We start from the raw sequence: 20,249 nt of genomic DNA, 5'->3' as shown, positions 1-20,249 counted from the left end.
ACATGCACCACAGCCACCGTGTTATATTAAGTTTTCCGGAGATGTGCCCCTGCTGAGATGTGCATACAAGGCTGTGTGTGTGTGAGTCACCAGGCAGAGGTGAGATAGTATCTTAAATCAGCAGCCAGCTGGGAGCTTACCAAACTGCTGTGTGTGTAAATAAAAAATATATTTATCTCTCGTTGATTAGACTGTTTTGTTTGTAGCCATACGTACACAAGAGTGAAGGAGGGAGTTTTCAGCACAAGAAATCTCAACCCACACACGCACCAAATTCCCACTGGTCAAATAACGTTTACACAGGTTTTTGACCAGTGGGAATTTGTTTAAGCGGCATTCACTCTTGGGTCAAAGGATGCTCACGGGCCTTTTATTGGCTTTATGGAAACAAAAGACCTGGGTGAACGCGCTCATTTCTTCTTCGTCTGCTTCATTTCCAGCAGCGATGCAAAGTCCGGTTTCGTTTCTTGCGCAACGTTACGATATGCATTCATCTTGCAGTCTTCAGTTTAGCCATTAGCCATGAATGTCGTATTGTTTTTAAAATCTGGGACGGTATTTTATCTTTTTTTACTTTATCAAACACAGAGAGAGAAGAAGAGAGAGATGACTGAAGTCAAAGATGAAATATATACGTTCTTGCTTTCATTCCTAATGTCACAAGTGACGCAGGATTGAAAAAAGAAAAACACATCGTAGAGCCTCACCCGATTCACAATCCCGGGTATACCCGTTAATTTCAGTATGAAAGAGGCTATACTGTATGTACACACTTTGCTGAATAACCCATTCTCTTTAAAGGGCAAATGTACACACACCTATATCCCACCTTGCCCTGTTATCGTATCTGTAAATTCACAGTGTCAGGTGCACACATCACCATTTTCCTGTCGGACCCTCTGGCTCTTTGTGAGCTCATTCACATTTTCATTACACATTTACAAAACACACAAACGCACACTGCTGTTCTTCCCCCTTTTACTCGGTGACTACACACTCTCGCACACATACATGTGTGTGTGCACACAGACTCACAGGCGCCCTGTCCACTTTCTGGGCCTGAGGGCTACACAGAACGATATGCGTCAGGTTCCTGCAGCTTGATTTCCTCTTCTCATACACACTCTGGCTCAGTGATAACCTCTGGTGGCCCTGGTAGGCATGAATGCTACCCTGTTGACAATAACCACAGTGGAAGGAAAAGGGAGCGACCCAATCCCATATCTGCTAACTGCCCCTCACCCCCCTCCAGGTGCTCGAGTAGCCCTGAAGAAATTGGTTAGATATATGTAATATGGGAATATGCCGCAGAAGGTGATAGCTGGTGAATAGCTGCAGCACTGTACCGTGTTGGTGTGGCTAGCCTTTCTGCAGAGATGGATGTACACCTGGTGCCGAGATACATGTGGCCAAGCAAGCCGTGTATATATATATATATTTATATATGTGTATGTATATATATATGATATGATATATGTATATATATATATATATGATATTTGTTACAACACTCCCTTAAAGTGTCCTATTTATCAGTCTAACTATTTCCGACGGATTGGAAAGGTGGTTAGCCCCACAGCGTGAAGGGTTTGACCATGGCTTCTCTGTCTGGTGTTTGTCTGTGTGGATTTTCTTTGTGTACTTCTTGCTACAGTCCAAAGATCCATACAGATTTGGTTTATAGGATCATTGTAGACTCTAAATGTACCAGTTGGTGTGAATTGTTGTCCTTGAATATTGTCCTTGTGATAGGCTGGTGACCTGTTCATGGTGAACCCTGCCTCTTGCCTTTTGTCAGCTGGGATTGGCTCCAGCTCCACCCACAGTCCTTTGAGGGATAAACAGTTTGATGTACTTTGGTTTTCCTAATCAGATTACAGAGCATCAGACGGGACTTAAAATAACTAAATAACTATTATTGGTTTATAAACACAGTGCAAGTGCAGACAGTTTGTTTTCATTCTTTGGTAAATCTTCATGTTCGGTGACATAAAGTCAACTGATTTGTGCTTTATGTGACGTGTTGGTGCCACATAACTCTCACTGATGTGTGATTGTGGTCCCCTTTGAGCTCAGGCTAAAGGAAGGAGGCATAATGCATCACATGGTGTCATGTAGCACCCTGAAGGTGTTGAACAGGAGAAGGGTGGCCATGCCACTGCCTGCCAAAAAACAGAGAGACAACACTCACACCAGGCTCAGGCGGGGATAGCATTGTGTGACTGGTGAGAGAACGAGCCAGGGAAGAAAAAGGGCTGAAGAGAAGAAAAACATGAAACGAAAGAACCTAAGAATTTGACTGTTTTCAGGTGGAAATTAAAGTGTGTGAAGATTTGACTTGAAGTGAATGATGAAAAGAGATGTGGTCACCATCCAGTGTTGCACAGAGATGCTCCTTAAGAATGTATAGAATTTATTGAATGGACGGCAGGAATGGAAATGCATAGAAACGACAACTATCTCTGCTTTTCATGGCTAGTTGATAGACATGCCACCTCCTCCTTTCACAGTCTATCTGTGACGAGTGATTGCAATGAGCTCAGACTGTGCTGCTGAATTATGACAGATAAGGACAATCAATATTGGGGTTGGGAAAAGGAGAAGAGAAGAGGGGGGGGAAGCAAAATAATTGAATATTTAGAGGAGTTTCAGCCTTTGAAATGATCCATTATCAATGGATGTGTGTAGCCTGTAGATGTATTTATACGTCATCTGTGCATTTGAGGGGTCGACTGCCGTGATCAGAGGTGCGGTGTGTTTGGACGGCATGTGTGCGTGTGTGTGTGTGTGTGTGTGTGTAATGAGGCCAAGGAGAAGTCATTTGTCATGCCATCTGATAGTGAAGCACCAAGCACCGGGCTAGAGCACCTCGAGCACAGCCTGTGAGGGGCTGGGCTGAGGGGAGGGGTGTAGATGATTGACAGCGATAGATAGCTGTCAGTCAGTGAGGGGGAGCAAGGAGCAGCGGCCTGGGGCAGGAGACCGTGACATTTAGTCCCCACCAAAAGCTTTGGCGTTTTCCAAAATACACAAAGTGGTACTGAGAAATAATGAAGATGAACTTCTTTCACCGCCAAAAATGAGTTGAAATCATTGTCATGTATGATAATAAATTTGCTAAAGATATGAGGAAATTTTGTTTTATCTCGTATTGATTTCATTTCAAGCTTCTTAAGAAATGATCAAGCCTTCTGTTAGTGCTGTTGTCTGGACGTCACAGCTCATACATGTTACCCTCTTCTGTCACAGGCTACATCCCCTAAATCACTGGAAGTCATAGTTTGTAGGGCAATTTAGACTTCTGTGAAACTTTCCCCACAGTCTGATTAAAATAAAACCCAGTCGAAGTGATGAAAACTACAGACACTGGCTTTGTTCCTTTCTTTTCCAGGCAACTTTGCTTATTGATGCTGTCCGGAAATGAGCAGAATATTCAAGAAATAAGATAAAGAGTGTTTCAGAAACAACCCAGTCTTTAACGTGACCCCATTTTATGGAAACATGCTTTCAGTCAGAGCCAGCAGGCATCGGACTGACTGCCAGAGACTCGACACAGAGTGGAAACACACCAACAGTTAAACGTGTTGGCAAAAACAAATTCCAACCGACTGTGGTAAAATGCACTGACAAACGCACAAAGACGACATATTTTCTCTCAGCGGTCATCAGTGTCTCGCTGTCACATGACGCCGCTCGTCAAGCTATGAGAGATGATATAGCAAGAATAAAGTGTGACACTCGGGTCAAAAAGGCTGTAGCTCACAACAAGACTAACATTGGCCCTGAAACAAAACCCAGCTCGAGGGCTTCTTTCGTTCTCTCCCTCCCTCCCTCCTAGTGCAGCGCTCACTTTCTCCCACTCTCGCTCTTTTCTCTCGCTCATTCTTTCATTCTGTCCCCATTGAACAGCAAAGTTGTCGCTCTCTTTCACAGCCTGCACTGGGTGAGTGGGAAACAATGAAAGCACACTTTGCTCCCCTGAATACGTGTTAGAAACCCAATCAGGCCCTCTTATTCCCCATATTCTTTTCTGTCTTTCTTTTCTCTTTCACACTCCTGCTCCGCCAGGCAAAGGTGGGGGGAGTTAAACAGGCTCGCTGTAAAGGCAAACTCTTCTCTGTTCTCCCTTTTATTTTTTTCCCCCACCGGCACTTCTTTCTTCCTGCCTTGTCTTTGCAGGTATACACACACTCATCCATTCTCTCTCTCTCTTTCCTTCCTGCGCAAGTATAAATGCTCGCTCCATCGCTACTATTTCCACAAACCGAAACAGACAAAAGAGGTGAGAGATTTTGTCCGAACAGAAAACAACTTAATTGATTGTAAAGAAATATCACCCACTTAAAAGCACTTCCTCCTCATTGTCCAGTTCTCCCTCTCTTCTCTCGTGTCTCAAGTTCCCCGTCTCCGTTACATAAACAAGTACAGTTGAAGAAATGAGATAAAGTCCATTCATCAGGTTTAACTGGATGTTCACAGGTTTGCTCTTCTGAGCTGTGTCCAAAATCAATTCCTTATTCCTTCACTACATAATTACACGGTGGCATCTGTAATTTACTCTGTACGGACTCATCAATGGAGATTTCAGACACTTATAATGATGATAGATATTTTTTTTCTATCATTGTTGTTCTAGTCAAGACCAAATCATGACCAAGGCCAAGCCAGGCTGAATTTTACATAGTGCATTGAGCACTGAAATACTTCTCTTGAGGTTGAAACATTATAGATTGCCAGAAGCACATTTCTTTTCCATCATATTCTGAAAACCCCAAAAAGATTACAAACCAGCCAATATTACAAATATACAAGCTCTGATTCACTGTATCTGTGATAACCTAGAACTGCACCGAATAACTTGGGTTTAGGAAATCAGACTTCATAAAGGACACTGGCTAAATAAAAGTAAGACAAAGGTGTTAGGGGAAAGAAAGGGAAGAAATGTCCTCAGAACAGTCCCTGGAATAAGTGAAAGTTAAATACATGGCGGGGTGTTTGGAAGTCAGAGAGAGAGGGAGAGAGGGGGAGAGAGAAACAGAGGGGGAAACTGAGAGACTGGAGATATCTGACAAGTCAGTGAAACAAACGAGTGCTGCAACAGGTTAGAATTTGATCAACACTATCAAGCAGGCCAGATACAACCTGTGATACCTGGGAGAGATGGATGTGGTGTGTGTGTGTGTGCGTGTGTGCGCACACGCATGAATGGAGGTAGTGTGTGCGCGTGCTGTTAATCTATTTATTTACCTGTCATTGGCTGCGATAATGGTTTTCATCGCTTCTCTCTCTGTCTCTCTCAGTCTATCTGGTGATGGGGGATTGGGTTTCGTGTGTCGCTTGATAATCAAACCTGTATTTTCTCATCAAACTCTAATCAGACCAATTACACGCGTGACGGAGAGCGTGGGCAGGTTGATGTTGGGGAGCGATAAGCGCGCGCGCACACACACACACTCTCATGCACACCCACTTTGGGATTAAGCGCTCTGTCTTGGGGTGTCTGCATCTCTTATCGGGGACATCCATCCCTGACATGACCTGTCAGCAGTCATGCCAAAGGTGCATCTCAAACACAAACACACATGAACACCTACACACATGGATCATGTCAACATTGATGCTCCAAATACTGCCAATATCAGAAAAAGACCAGACTTTTAATTGCTACCCCAAAATTCATCTTCAGTTGTTGTATTTAGGTTTTCTACTTTTTTTCCCCCAAAATTTTATATGTAGGCACTGCTTGTAACATGACTATTGTCCCATGGCTTATTTATAACACAGGGTTTCCTTTTTGTACTTTTTCTTTAGGCGTATGATGGCTTTGCGAGCCTGGGCATCTCCCGTCTCTTGGAACCCTCTGACATGGTGCTGCTCGCTATTCCTGACAAGCTTACGGTGATGACGTACCTGTACCAGATCCGGGCCCACTTCTCCGGCGAGGAGCTTAACGTGGTGCAGATTGAGGCCAACAGCAATCGCAGCACATACAAAGTGGGTGACTTTGAAACCGACACAAACGCCTCCATAGGCCAGGACAAGTTCTATGCTGAACTGGGTGATGTGCAGCCGCGTCAGGGTTCCTCTCAGTCCGCAGAATCCGATGGTGGCGCTAACGCAGAGGCTAACGGCGCTAAAGCCGCTGAAGAAGAGGCGACAGAGCTGGGCTCTGAAGTAGGAGCAGTTTCGGCCAGCTTGCCAACAGCAGCGTCCTCACCTCCTGTCCCGTCACCACGTACAGTATTACCTGCGGCCGCCACGGACTCAACCCATGTGACACAGCAAGGCTCTGAGGAAAGGGGGACTCTGCTCAAAGCCAACACTTTAGACATCAGCGAGTTACCCCAGAGAGTGGAGAGAGAGATGGAGAAGGTGAGACAGCAAAAGGAGGCAGGAGAGGACAGAAAGGAGGGAAGTACAGAACCAGTGTCCCCCAGCAGGAGAGGGATCTCCACACCCCCCTTGTCTTCCTCACCACCACACCAGAAACTTGGTTTTTCCTATAACAGGGACGCTGACCTCCTCAAGAAGAAAAGGGCCATCCTTCGTCACGCAGAGTCTGAGCCCGCCTCAGAGTCCAGCTCACCTCCTGTCAACCACACAGACACGCCTCCCAAACAGGTAAACAACCAAAACAATCAGAACAATAATGTGTCTGAGAGCAAAAATGTGTACGCTTCCATAAATAAGTAGTAATTGGACAATGAATTAAGAAAAAGTGTTAACTGTTCTGCTGCTGATCCAGGTCTAAGAGATTGATCGAGATATTTTTCATGGAATTAGAAACACTGTACCTTCAATAACCTGTGACTCTGTCTGTGTTATGGAAGACTAATTCTCATCTTGCTACTTAAGTCAGGTATTAAGATTCTGACAGCGTTTACCTGCGAATAACAGCCTGTGCCCTAAATGGTTTTGTTCAGGGTTTTTATCCTTGCACCCAGGCTTTGATTGAAACTTTCACAGGTACATCAGTCATTAGGCAGAGGATGCGGTGAATGTTCATTCCCTCCTGGCATTCGCTAAGCTTCAAATCCAGACCTTGTAGATGCCGTTGTGGAGATGACCGTACCGAAATTCCCCTTCGTTTCTGCATTCAATGTTGTCATCGCATGTCTTGTTGCAGAGACCCAGACACATCAAGGCCGGGCCGTTAACCTGTGGCGACTATAGAAGGCACCGGGAAGAACCCCCTGCTTTGACATTTCATTATATTTTTCATTATATTTCTCATCCCTTCAGTTGATGGCAGTTGGCGCTGTGATTGCTCAGGCGTGGCGACGCTTTGCACGGAGCGCACCTCATCTCGTCTCTCGCCGCGGCTCGGCGTGCTCGCGCGCGTGCCTGTGCGCACACAGTCGCGAGGCAAACACACATTGAATACATCGCTGCCTGTGTTGGTTAACCACAGATTACAGCTTCCTGTTTACAAGTCAAAAGGTCACGGGGCAGACGGGGGCCAGCAGGAGGGTTATGACAGCTATGACACCCCATTTTGATCTGCTGTTATCTCGTTAGCAGGACGCATCCGCAGCTGCACCCTGTGCAGGTTTGACTTGTTGAAAGGATGAACATGTTTTAGTCTTATTAACAGTTTGGCTGTTATATCCCTCCGTCAAAAACAAACAAAAACAAACAAAAGCTCTGTTTGCAATCTCTTAAAACACAGTCAGGAAAAAAAGAAAGAAATGAGATTCAGTTCTTGTTAAAACTGCCATGCTCTCCACACAGCTGAGCCCAGAAAGAGTGGCTGTGCAGGTCCTGTGTTTCCATCTACTATTGTATGGATCCTTTTCAGGTACAATAAACCTGAAACCTGATTTTCGCAACAGAAAGGAAATATGCCAACTGGTGTTCAAGTCTGTGCTCGTCAAGCAGTACAGCAGACTCCCTTACACAGGTTTGGTTCATTTGTGAAGAGTCACCCAAGCAAGTCATGTTATTTATTGCATTGTTTTGACAAATACTTCATTTATAACTTCAGAGGTACCTCAGGTATTTGGCTGCGAACTTGGAGATCATTATGTTGTTTTCTCCTTTAAAGGAACCTGCATCTGTTCCTGTATCAAGTCCCCCAGCTGAGAAGGTGGGTATCATTCTAAATGTTAAGAAAGACTACATATATATATATATATATATATATACATATGAACACATTTGAACACATTTGTCCTTGAAACTGCTTTATGACAGTGTGGAAGTCGACAAGGACTCATTTCTGATCTCAAAATTGGGCCTTTACTGGTTTTATTGAACAAAGCAGACCTTTTATTGTGGAAGAAAACCTGATTCACTTTTATCTGATCCCACACACAGAAGGTGCTTTCTCGTCAAGAGGAGCTGAAGGAGAGAGCCAGGCTCCTCCTGGAACAGGCGCGCAGAGACGCTGCAATGAAAGCCGGCAACAAGAACGTCCCCAACTCGGCTGTGACCGCACTCACCAGGACCACAAACGTCTGCGACGTAAGTCAAAGTCTGTGTGTCTGTGTGTGCGGGAACTTGTCTGAAAACCGTACCAATATGTTGCTCGACTCACGGTTCATTGCAAGAAACGAGTGTTAAGTGAGGACACAACTGTCTTTTTACTTGAGTCTGTCCCTTCTTCTTCACTGCGTGCACTGCTCAATGTGCAGGAACGGCTACTAAAGTGGCCTTCATCCTTTTCAGCACACTTGCTGCTCACTACACCTGCAACATGGTGGAAAAGCCTGTCTCATCCTGTGACAGTCCACAGTGGCAAATCCTTTATGAGAAGGAGAGGAGACTTTTTATTAACTTGTCCTGAGACTTTCTTATGGACTGCTGAAAGTCCCAGCGAGAACATGTCAATTAGAAAACCCAAAATGTGGATGTGACTCCCTCTTTCCCTCCGCTCTCCTGAGACATTCTTCTCCTCTCGCTCTCTCTTTGGTCATCTTGACTCTGCACAATTTTTATGACATCCCGACCAAATTCGCTGCTCCCTCACTTTCCCCAAACACTAAGTAAATGTTCCACGCAGACACCTGTCAGCAAAAAGTACATTCATGGTAAAGGGTAGGGGGAGAATCACTGTACCGGAGCAAACTTGACTAGAGAGGACGCGAGTGAAATTGCCAGCTCTGAAGCTGTGAGCACGCTCCACTGAACATAATATACTGGTTGTGGGAGGGGGGCACACAGATGGACCAGGAGTTACACTGGGAAAGCTCTGTGGTCAAAACCTCGGTGACGTTTCCAAATGTGTCAGAGAAAGGAAAGGATGTGAAGAGAAAAAATACAGTCTTGTGAGAAATGTGGCGACAAGGGATTTGAGGGTAAAATGAAATAAATACCTTTTGGTAATGAAATATCTGAAAGGCAGCAGCCGCATGCCGCTGCATTCGCTGACGGAATCCTAAAAGAGAAATATGCCCTTGAATTACTCGTTTTTAAAAACTGTGTGTGTGTTTGTTGTCTGTGTGCATGCATGCAAATGTCTGTTCATGTTTGCCCGCATTCCACGGGAATACTGTAACTATTCCGGCATAATCTAAAGAAATAAATGAGGCCCTTCCAAGGACTGGTGGCTTTAAAATTCTTCAGAGGCAGAAAGCAAATTAAAGGAGTTCTTTCAAGCTGATGCATCGTCAATATATTTCCTTTGCGACAAAAAAGGTCCTCCTCTGTCCCTTTTGTGTGCGGCAAGATGGCTGACTTCACTTAGATTAGCTTCTTTAAGTAGCCAGAGCCTCCCTTTACTCTTTCCCTCGCTCTCTCTCTCCTTTTCCTCCTGATTTCCTTACTCATTTCCAAGGACAATTGGTTAATAACCTCCTCACACACACACATGCATAAGGAAAGGATGGATAGTAGGAGGGGGCGAGAGGGAGATATTGAATTGTTTACACTTTTTTTAATAGAAGACATTGATCAAAGGAATACGACTGGCCTTGAGGGCAATGTGCTGATAATTGTTAGTGATTCAGATTAGATTACTTGATGTCTTGTTTTGATTAGCATGAGTGTGTGTGTATGTGTCCTATGTTATCAGCTGGAGAGGACCAAGCCTTTCCCATTTAACTCTCCATCCGTCTAAGTAGGTGCTTTGTGGTTTAGCATGCATAAGGTATAATTTAATTCAATTAAATCAGGCTACATTCTTCCAGGGAAGTGGCTAATGTGGGGGCAACACAATGATTTGGGCTGAGGGAGAAGGGGAGGGGCCCGTGTTTAAAGCGACGTAATTTGTCTTCTGTTCTAATAACTAAAATCACGTCTAATGCAAAGCTGCACCACATTTAATGTGTGCTGAAATGATCAAATCATCATCACGAACTCTGATCACCAGTGTGTGATTTCCTCTCTACGCTGGTGGTAATGAATTTAAATCATGAATACGACCAAAAACCTATGTCATGTTAAATAGGCCTACATGGATTCTTCAATGAAAATGAACAGAATGAATTGTCAACTATTTTGATAATCCGTTTGAGAATTTTTAAGTTATTAAAAAAAAAAGGTCCCTCATTTTCCAAGATCTTAAATGTGAATACTTTCTGGATTCTTTGCTCCATATTTCAAATAAATGATTCATATCATTTCTATAATTGAATATAATTATGGTTTTTGATATTAATAAACAGTTGAATCAATCATGAAAACAATCTATTTCTTGCCAATATAAGTTACATACCAAAAACTTTGAAGGGTTAAAATTGTAGTTTTAATGAAGTTGCTTGCTTCACCTAGATAACCAGTTATTTAACAACACTACTTGTCACTGCAGTGCAATTACATTGTATTTACCATAAAAAATAATGTATAAACTAATTACTGATTACATGGAAAGATTGAATAAAATCAACTTTTGGATGAAAAAATAAAATTGCAATGATTTATCCAGCTTCTAAAAAACAAAATGCATCCCTTTTAATGATAGGTTGATTAAGAAAATAGCTTTTATTATTATTGGTATTATTATCATTAATATTATCATTATTATTATTATTATTATTATTATTATTATTATTATTATTATTATTAATAATGATAATAATAATAGTAAAGAATGGCAAATATCGTTCCAGAATATAACTCTACTGTATATTTCAGAATCCTGGTGTTTTGCACTGTTGTGCTTTCTTAAAGTAAAACCTGTGTAGTGTTCTATTTTGCTCGGTAAAGGTGCATGTGATCATCTGTTATCATTTAACCAAAAATACTAGGATATGAATTTTGGTCTGTATTGTCCAACCCTAATGTCGACTGTATATGTTATGTGGTGTTTTTTTGTCCTTGAAAGATTATATAACCTTGTTTCCCATCATGCACCTGCAGTTGCCCTTAATTGTGCTCTTCTGACAGCTCCAAAACACCCTTTGACTTAACATGTCCCTCATAATAGTCCCCATAACAAACTGTTTCGGTGACTGCATCACATAGAATAGAAAAGTGTGTGTGTGTGTGAGTGTGAGTGTGTGAAGAGAGCCCTGTTCTCCTGACCTATGCTCTCCCTCCTGCCATCCCTAATTGTAGCCCACAGTGACTGGTTCTTTCATCTAAGGTCACAGGTTCACTTCTCTCTCTTCCTCTCCATCCCTGTCTTCTGAGTCACTTTCTGTCTCAGTCGCTGTTTTTTTATTCTCTCCCCACAACTGTTAACATTTGTCTTTTATTACTTATCACTTTTCCCCTAGTGTTTTTTTCTATTTCTCGTCGTCTTCTCCCTGCCACGTCTCCCTGTCTGTCCTGCTCTCTGTGGTCCATGTTGGACAGCCTGTGCTCCTAATTGTTTGGAGCCCACCGCCCCCTCCTTGTCCTCCTCATAGGTGGCCTTCGAAACATATCAGTAGTCACAGTGCTGATGTCTTGTAATGTTGTAATGTCACCACCCCCTACCCACACAGCAGCCACATGGGTAATTAATGAGCTTTTCCTCAAATATCTAGACCAAGGACTCTGGAGTTTAACTCTCACAATTTTTGTTTTAGTCTTCGCCACTAGTATATTCTTCCTTTTTCTTTTTCTTTTTTTTTTTAAATGCATAAGTGTGTGCGCGCGTCTGTGTCTATTCGCTTCAGGTGTTTTCATCCATTAGCAGATGAGAACAGTAATTTCACACCGGCCTGGCCAGGCTAATTATTAGCATCCACACTAGGTTTGGGAGAGAAAAGTGTGTCTCTGTGTGTTTGTGTGCATGTGGACACACAAGTGCATGCTCCTGTAAGTGCAGCTGCATCTGTGTGTGTGTGTGTGTGTGTGTGTGTGTGTGTGTGTGTGTGTGTGTGTGTGTGTGTGTGTGTATTTCTCTGTGAAAACCAGAATGCAAAAAAATATGTCTGTGCTCTTTTGCATTCCTTTCAACACTTCATGTGAGCGTGCGTGCGTGTGTGTGTGCTCGTGCACACATGCCGCAGTGTTTTCCAGGTAAGAGAGTTCCCCTGCTCACTGACTCGTTGTGATTCCTATAATTGGGTCCTGTTTGATTTTTGCCGACCAGCACCCCAACCTCCTCCTCCTCTTCCTCCTCCTTTATCGCTCCCTCTCTTCCTCTCAGGAGAGGAGGGGTCTCCTGCGTCTCTGCTGTTGTGACCTGTGGGTGTTGTCATCTACTCCCATCTGCTGTCTACCCTCTGATCCTGACTTAACTGCATTCATGTTAAATCTCTTCTTTCTTTCTTTCTTTCTTTCTTTCTTTCTTTCTTTCTTTCTTTCTTTCTTTCTTTCTGTCTTTCTTTCTGTCTTTCTTTCTTTCTCTCTTTGAAAGCCCTCTGGCTGAACCTTGACATTCCTAAAAGTTATTAAAAAACAACAACTGTGTTTAGAACGTTTTTGCGTGATTATAAAAATCCATTTGCTTGCCAGAGTCACTTTTTTTACACACATACAGTATATGTATATATACTGTATGTGTGTGTCAGACTATTGTTGCAAACCCTGTGAACTTGTGAAAGGTGCCATGCAGACGGCAGCTGTCAGAGCTGGAACGCTGTGTAAACTTGCAAAGAGTGACATCTTCTCATTATAACTAATGCTGAGTTTCATTAGATCAAATTGCAGCAGTGACGTCTCTCTCGTCTTTCTTGCAGCAAATACCAGAACGCGGCGCCTGAACTTTTACTCCCTCATTCGTGGAGGGGAAATAAATGCAACTTTGGGAGATTTTAAACTACCGTTTAGCCCCTCGTGGATTGAACCGCCCGTAAAGGGCTGCAGCAGAAGTAGAAAGTGTCTATTTTGAAAATGCAAATATGGCCTTGTGCACTTTCCTTTCTGTGCCCATTTTGTCCTTTACTCCCCTCCTCCTCCCTCTGTCCTCTCTCCTTTTCAACTTTCTCCCAGCAGTAATAGTCTTTCTGCAGGTCTCATTTTAATGTAGCTGCTGTTCCTTTCTTCTTCCAGCTCTCTCTTCCTTCAGCCTCCCCTTTTCTCTTGCTCTCACTTTTCTTTTTGAAGAATGTGCCCCTAATGAAACTAAATAGTTTGGTGAGGAGAGTTTCTTTGGGCTGTGTGTGTGTGTGTTCGTGCTTGTCTTGGAGTGTGTGATTATCTGTCGTGGCCGAATTGGCTTGAGTGGAGATCAAACGCAGCTTCTTAATTGTGTGTGTGTGTGTGTGTGTGTGTGTGTGAGTGAGAGTGTGTGTGGCTGTGTGTGTGTGTGTGTGTGTGTGAGTAAGTGTGTAAAACAATTGCATCACAAGAGCCGATCAAGCCATTACAGAGGAGAGCTGTAATACACACATGCCTGAACACATGTACCTCTCTTTCTTCCTCTTCTTTGTCTTCTTCAAGTTATGACATGCCTTGTGTTCACGTTTGACCAAGTGGAAGTATCAAATATTTTTAAGTCTCTCTCTCGCTCTCTCCCTCCCTCCTCCCTCCCTCCATCTCTCTCTCTCTCTCTCTCTTTTCTTAAAGCCACCGTGCATGAATAAATATGAAGGCTGAAGAGAATATTTAACATTTATTTCACATGAAATTACAGTAATCCCACTACTTTACCAGCTGCCTTATGGCTTTAACTGAATTTGAATTATTCTACTATGTGTGTGCAGCACAATAAGAGAGTGGTTTAAATGTGTTCAGATATTAGAAGAACATTGGTTTAAAGTTTGAGGACCATTAAAGTTTACACACACACACACACACACACACATGTGAGTTTAGTTATGTGGGTCATTATTTTACTGGAGGATGAACTCCTCAAGTTCTTTAGTGACTTGTATTTTTCTCCCCATCAGACCTTGTAGTAACACAGTTTTAAACAAAGTTTATAGATTATAGGCTTTGAAAATTATGACATTATCGAATGTCTTGTTTTGTCCACAAACCAAAATGATTCAGTTTAAATGATTTCTTTGTTATATGGAGCTAAAGTACCCCAAAATATTCTCATTTAAGATGCTGAAAAATCAGAAAACCTGTTTTAATTCTTTAAAAAACAAAAAAAACCACTCAATTGATCGATGATCAATTAACAGAGTATTAGCTAAGAATCCCTCACAGTTGTATACTAACTTTTTTAGTCTTCTGTGCTGAATTTCTTGTCACTCAGCAGATATCTGCAATAAGCTAATATCAGCCAAATTATTGTCTGAACTTGTTGATCAATAGATTCCTCCATTCCTCTATTGAGTGACGTTCCTGATATTATGTTTTAGTGTCACAAACCGTGTCCTGCCCATTTTTTTGCTTGCAAAGAATCCTGTGCAGTGACAGGTTTTTTTTTTGTCGCCCACCATCACAAGAGTTCAGCTCATGTTCTCTGTCTTTCTTCCGAGCTCTTTTTTCTCTCTCTCGGTCTCTCCACAGTAATTATCCTGTCTTTTTAAAGGGCAGAACCTTCCCATCTTACTCGCCTGTCAGTGACGAGCTCCTGTGTGTGTGCGTGGTAGCCTCCACGTTACCTGCTCAACCCGTCCTACTGTATGAGTGCCCTTTGTTAAACACACACAGACGCACACACACACACACACACGCACGCACGCACACACACTGCTGGAGACAAACTGTTAATTTAGCGATTCAACTGTGCAACCACAGTTAAACAGAAGTTCACAAGTCAAACAAACATTTATTTGCTCAAAAAATATCAGCTTGATTTACACACACATACACATGCCCCCTTGTTCTTTGAATTTTGCGACACGCATAAAGCTCATGCGTTTATTTTCCTCCGGTTGCAAACACTGTTCTCCATAAAATACTCAGTTTGCTTTTCATATATGAGCCTTTGTGCTGCCTCACATGTCAACAGTGCACTCTAACAACAAGTGAACATGCACCAATAGGCCTTTATACACATCACTAAAAATGTTAAATTCATGACTGTATTAATCATAAAGTTAAAAAAAAATGCAAAAAAATAAAAACGTTGCATGAGCTCAGATTAGCTTCCAGTTCACACGGTTTAGATTTGAATCATTTCGTGATCAGCTTATGAAAGATATTTTTACAAAACTAATTCTGCAAATTGTACAGAAATGTAACCTTTAAGTAGTTGCATTGATGTACTTTTTATTTTATATGAACACACTGGTGCACGTGGCGAGCACTGTTGCCTCACAGAAAGAAGGTTTCTTCAAGTGTGGTAGTCGATGAGAAATGAATGACCACACCGCTCTGTACAACACAGACATGATCGGTGATAATTGAAACTCAAACCTGAAAAACCTGTTAAAGTCAAAAAATATTCAGCCCAGAAGGACATCAGAAAGTTTGAAGTAATACCAGCTTGTCCAGCAGAGAGTGCTGTGAGCACAGTTAGGCCTGCGTTCATGTCCTCTTAGAAGAAGACAACAGTGGTGTTATGTAGATTTGCTGTGACAATGGAGGACACAAACAAACTAAACTGTCCTCTGAGTGGACAATCACGACACCATATTTCTGCTGCCGACTCTTTGCTGTTCAAAAATACAGACTGTTGTGGTCACGCGAGACTATCAAGTCTCATGAGATTTGTGCCGAGGATAGAGGGAATGGCACATATTAAAGGATACGTCTGAGGATTTATGAATCAAAATCGGATCTCAAATAAATATTGTCATTTCAAAAGCTGAATTTTACAACCACAATCCACAGCACTACACGCACACTGACACACAGGTAAACAACCAGCACTTCCATACTCCTTCCACACGGACATGTCACAGATTTATATTTATGTACATGTAACACACTCACACAGAGCCCTATCATCGACACGCACCCGTCGAATCATAATTAGGCCGTGTCCTGGTTCTTTGATAGCCATGTACAGTGGCTCTTCTTTAATTCTTTATCAAATGCATTGATCACTGTGGGCCTCGCATGCTCATTGATCCGCGCACTCTGTCTGTGGCCAGACGATAAGCTCCCCCCTCGCTCTCTCTCTCTCCCTCTCTCCCTCCATCCCTCCCTCCTTTCCTCTCTTTTTCTCTCTTAACCAAAAATTGAGCAGTAAGAAGTGTTGAAAGTAATTACTAAATTTGGAACATTCATAATATTATGCAGTAATATTCTGCAATACTCTAGTTTTGTTGTTGAATTAATTGATATAGGGTTTTGCGTAATGGCGGTGCATGAATTATTCCAGGTCATTTAAAGCCTTTGCAGTGTTTTTAGAAAAAAAAAAAAAAAGACCCCATCTCCCATAAACCCCATAGATTCCAATTCCTACCTCTAAGGAGATTTAGCTGTGTGTTTGTCCACTTTTTACACCAGTCCTTTCTACAAACCTGCCTCTGGTGCCTCATAGTAACAGACATAACAGACACCGTTCTGTGTTTACATTCAAAACAAAATGTATGATTCAATCAACTTCCATCCATACATCCATTTTCTACCACTTTATCCACCACAGGATGGTCGCGGGGGTGCTGTGCCAATCTCAGCTGACATAGGCAGATAGGCGGGTCACACCCTGGACAGTCAACTCAGCTTCTCACTTATTATTCTTAATATTATTTAGGAGACACAAATACTGTAGATCATTTGTTACCCACCACTCCACCTCAATAATGTAGTAATCTGCAACAAGAGGTAAAACAAAATGATGTCACCTGCTCAAGAAGTGTTATGTTGAAAAGAAAGGGAGTTTTTTAGATGATTAGGTGGACATATGAGGATTTATTTGTTTAATAAAGCCCTTTTACATTTACTGTATGTATAATAGTGAAAGCCAAGCATGTAGTTGATAAAGTATCTGTCAACTGTGTGTGTTTTTTTCCCGGTAGAATAACTTTGAATCACAGTAGCAACAACCACCTGGCTTAACCACTGACCAAATTCTTTCTGCATCTGCATCGTGTCTGTATCATCATCACGAGTGTGTGTGTTGACACAGCTATGTCTACTGGTGTGTGTGTGTGTGCTTTAGCATGTGTATGTGCGTGTGTGCCTGGACCAGATAGAGACCTAAAGCACCTCTTGACTGTGAATTAGCCTGTCATGACAAATGTCTGGAGCTGCATGAGTGGCTGCCAGACTGGCTGGCTATCTGGGAGGTTGGCAAACCCTTTCAGATAGCGATTGTGTGTTCATCCCCGTGTGTAAGTGTGTGTGTGTGTGTGTGTGTGTGTGTGTGTGAGTGTGGCATCACTCGATGCCCACGCCAGGTCTCTGTACATGACCAGTGGTGCGTGCCCTCCCTCCCTCCCTCTTTCTTCTTGCCCAGAAAAGAGCAACCACGGCGACAACCTGCTCACCCAGCTCAAAAAGAGCTTCCAGAATAGAGAGGGGTCCTCACCCCAACACCAAGCCCACAGAGGAGCCCACTGTCTCAGCCCCGCACTCAACCGTTCAGCCTCTCTTCCCCTGGAGGTTCCAAGCAGTCAATGGAAGAGACAGTCCACAATTGTTCTTGCTGTCTCCATTTAAAAAAAGAATAGCCTCTTCCCTCCTGAGTCTCCATTCTTGAGGCTGTGCTACCCGCTGACCACTGCCCGACACACTTTCACTCCTCCGTTTTCATACTGGCTTTGATCATGTAGCGACATGCCTGGTTGCGTTTTTGTGTTCTGCTGTTTTTCGAACTTGTATCCTGGTGACTTTTACAACCTCCGATTGTTTTGCCAATAAAAGGCCCATGGATTTTTATTTTCCTGTTATGTACAATTTCCATCGACGACATTTGTAACTCTGATAATTGGTTAGTCGTTACCACTCGGTCGATAAGGCAGTGGATTAAAAAAACATTCTGGCATATTGTGCTCCTATCTATCAATGAGTTATATTTGGGATATGAGTGTTAAACCCCATTCACACTGGTCAGAATATCTGTTTAATCCTGGGTTTAAATGGGTTTTTCACTAGTGGGAAGGTGTTTAATCAACATTCACTTCTGGGTCAAATGACTCTGCAGTGCATGCAGGTTTTTGTTGGCATCAGTTGGAACAAACAACCCAGGTTAACATGCTAATGCCTTCTTTGTGTGCTCTACTTTTTCCAGCGTAATACTATGACACGCATTCATCTTCCAGCCATTAGCATTCGTTTTTGTAGCAGTCCTTACTTTTTATTACTTGGGACATTGCCATAATGTCACTATAGTGATCCACCTAAATAGTTGATTTTAAGAGAGATCAAAGTAAATTATGTAACATGTTTTACTGAGGGCTATGATGTGTTAACCTATCTTTAGTTCTTAAAGATCAATTTATATGATTCCATGCTCATAAGTTTACCTGTTTACTTTTGATCCTCAATGAAGTCACACTTTGTCCTCCAATGAAATGCCTCTCCCCTACCAATCCCTTCTCTCCCCTATGAAACACATTCCTCTATTTTCTAATCAGTGGCTTTGTAGCCAGCAGAGCTAGGAGCCACTCAGTCTATAGTGTTAATCCTAGCCTCTGGATAGGCAAAGCCAGTTTCCTATTTCCTGTCCCCAAAATGGCCAACAACAATAATGTAGATGGACGTGTTGTTAATATGTATGTATACATAGGCCCACTCTAACTGGTAGTTCTATCCATATCTGTAACGGACAGATTAGATATCAGAACTGTCCCAAAGCTGGAAGGCCATCAGTGACATTATTGTTTATCACATCACAAACTGATGAAAAACAAGGACGGGGGGAAAAAAAACACAATAAGAGACACTGAAGAGAGGATGCATGGAACAAAAGAAAAAAGAAAAGACACCATGTCATTGAAGAATGCTGCAATCAAGCCGTATTTTTGTTTCCAATTCGATTGTTAGTCCCTCACCCTGGTCACAGCAGGGAGACTCCACAGATGCCAGCACCAGTGTTTGTTTGATGGCTTCCCATTTGTAATCCTTGTCTCCAAAATGAAAGTATTAAAGTACTTACCTGAGATTATTTGGCTCTTTTAAACTGTATTACAGTTTGATCATGAAGTACACATGCCTGCTAATGGACTGCGTACTCAGCTCACTTCTCACATTTAATGGAAAATGTTTTTTTATTCCATTTACTTTAAATAAATATTGATCTCTCTGAGGATTTCTACCACACTAAAGACTATGTACTTGTAATGTTAGGTTAAGTTTCACCTGTTTGTTCAGTGCACAGAACCTTCTGTTTTTGTTCATTTGCCACTCGATTGATTGGAACAGTGCTCACAGAGAGCTGGGAAACAAATACTGCAGTGTTTGACTCTCTGCTTTTCTACAAGCTGATTCTCGCTCATCTCCTCACTCTTTATCTCTCTTTTTATACTCTCTATCTCATCTCTCTCTCCATCTACTAGTTTCTCTCTAAGGTGTGTTCCCCTCCCCTGTGGGCATCCCCTCGGGTTCTCTTACACACACACACACACACACACACGCACACACACACAAAGTGCATTAGGGTTGCTGTCATTTACAAAACAGCCCCATTGTCCCACCCTAACAATGGCTACAAGCAAACAATTGACATGGAAATGGAGAGATGTAGCTCATTAGCGGGTGCTGCTTGTTTTGTTAATGGATAAATGTGCGGCATCAGTAGGCCAGCCTTAAAACCCCTGCCTCAATATGGAGAATCCTGATTAACAGAAAACCACAGGGAGGAGGAACAGTGACAGAGAAATGCAACTTCTCTCTCCCTTGGGTGCTATATGCTTGTGTATATATGGGGGAGTTTTCAGAGTTTGAAAGTGGTGTCATGTAAGACAAGTTTTTCTCAGTTTGTGTGGCTTGTTTTTGTCACAGAGGCTTGAATCACACAGGCGACTGCTCTTTCACATCCTGAATGAACCACTGAAGTGGTGTCCTTGAAATAGCTTTCAATTTATAATATTATAAAGTAATAATTTATTTGTTTCTCCTGTTTTTGTGTCTCTTATTTTTATAGTAATTTA

General features: G+C 42.4%; 1 protein-coding gene across 5 annotated transcripts in view; it reads left to right on the top strand.

The window, feature by feature from the left end:
• The window catches only part of ehbp1 (EH domain binding protein 1), a 131,802-nt gene that overhangs the window by 65,621 nt on the left and 45,932 nt on the right, over positions 1-20,249 (top strand). For all 5 annotated transcript variants that reach the window (XM_044046442.1, XM_044046445.1, XM_044046444.1 and 2 more), the window contains 3 exons: positions 5,812-6,621; positions 8,045-8,086; positions 8,317-8,463. In XM_044046442.1, the coding sequence (XP_043902377.1) occupies positions 5,812-6,621; positions 8,045-8,086; positions 8,317-8,463 (999 nt within the window). The remainder of the gene's footprint in view (positions 1-5,811; positions 6,622-8,044; positions 8,087-8,316; positions 8,464-20,249) is intronic.

The sequence above is a fragment of the Solea senegalensis genome, linkage group LG15 (assembly GCF_019176455.1).
Source record: "Solea senegalensis isolate Sse05_10M linkage group LG15, IFAPA_SoseM_1, whole genome shotgun sequence".
Lineage (NCBI taxonomy): Eukaryota > Metazoa > Chordata > Actinopteri > Pleuronectiformes > Soleidae > Solea > Solea senegalensis.
The sequence above is the reverse complement of the archived record's forward strand: the minus strand, read 5'-3'. Positions and strand labels throughout refer to the sequence as shown.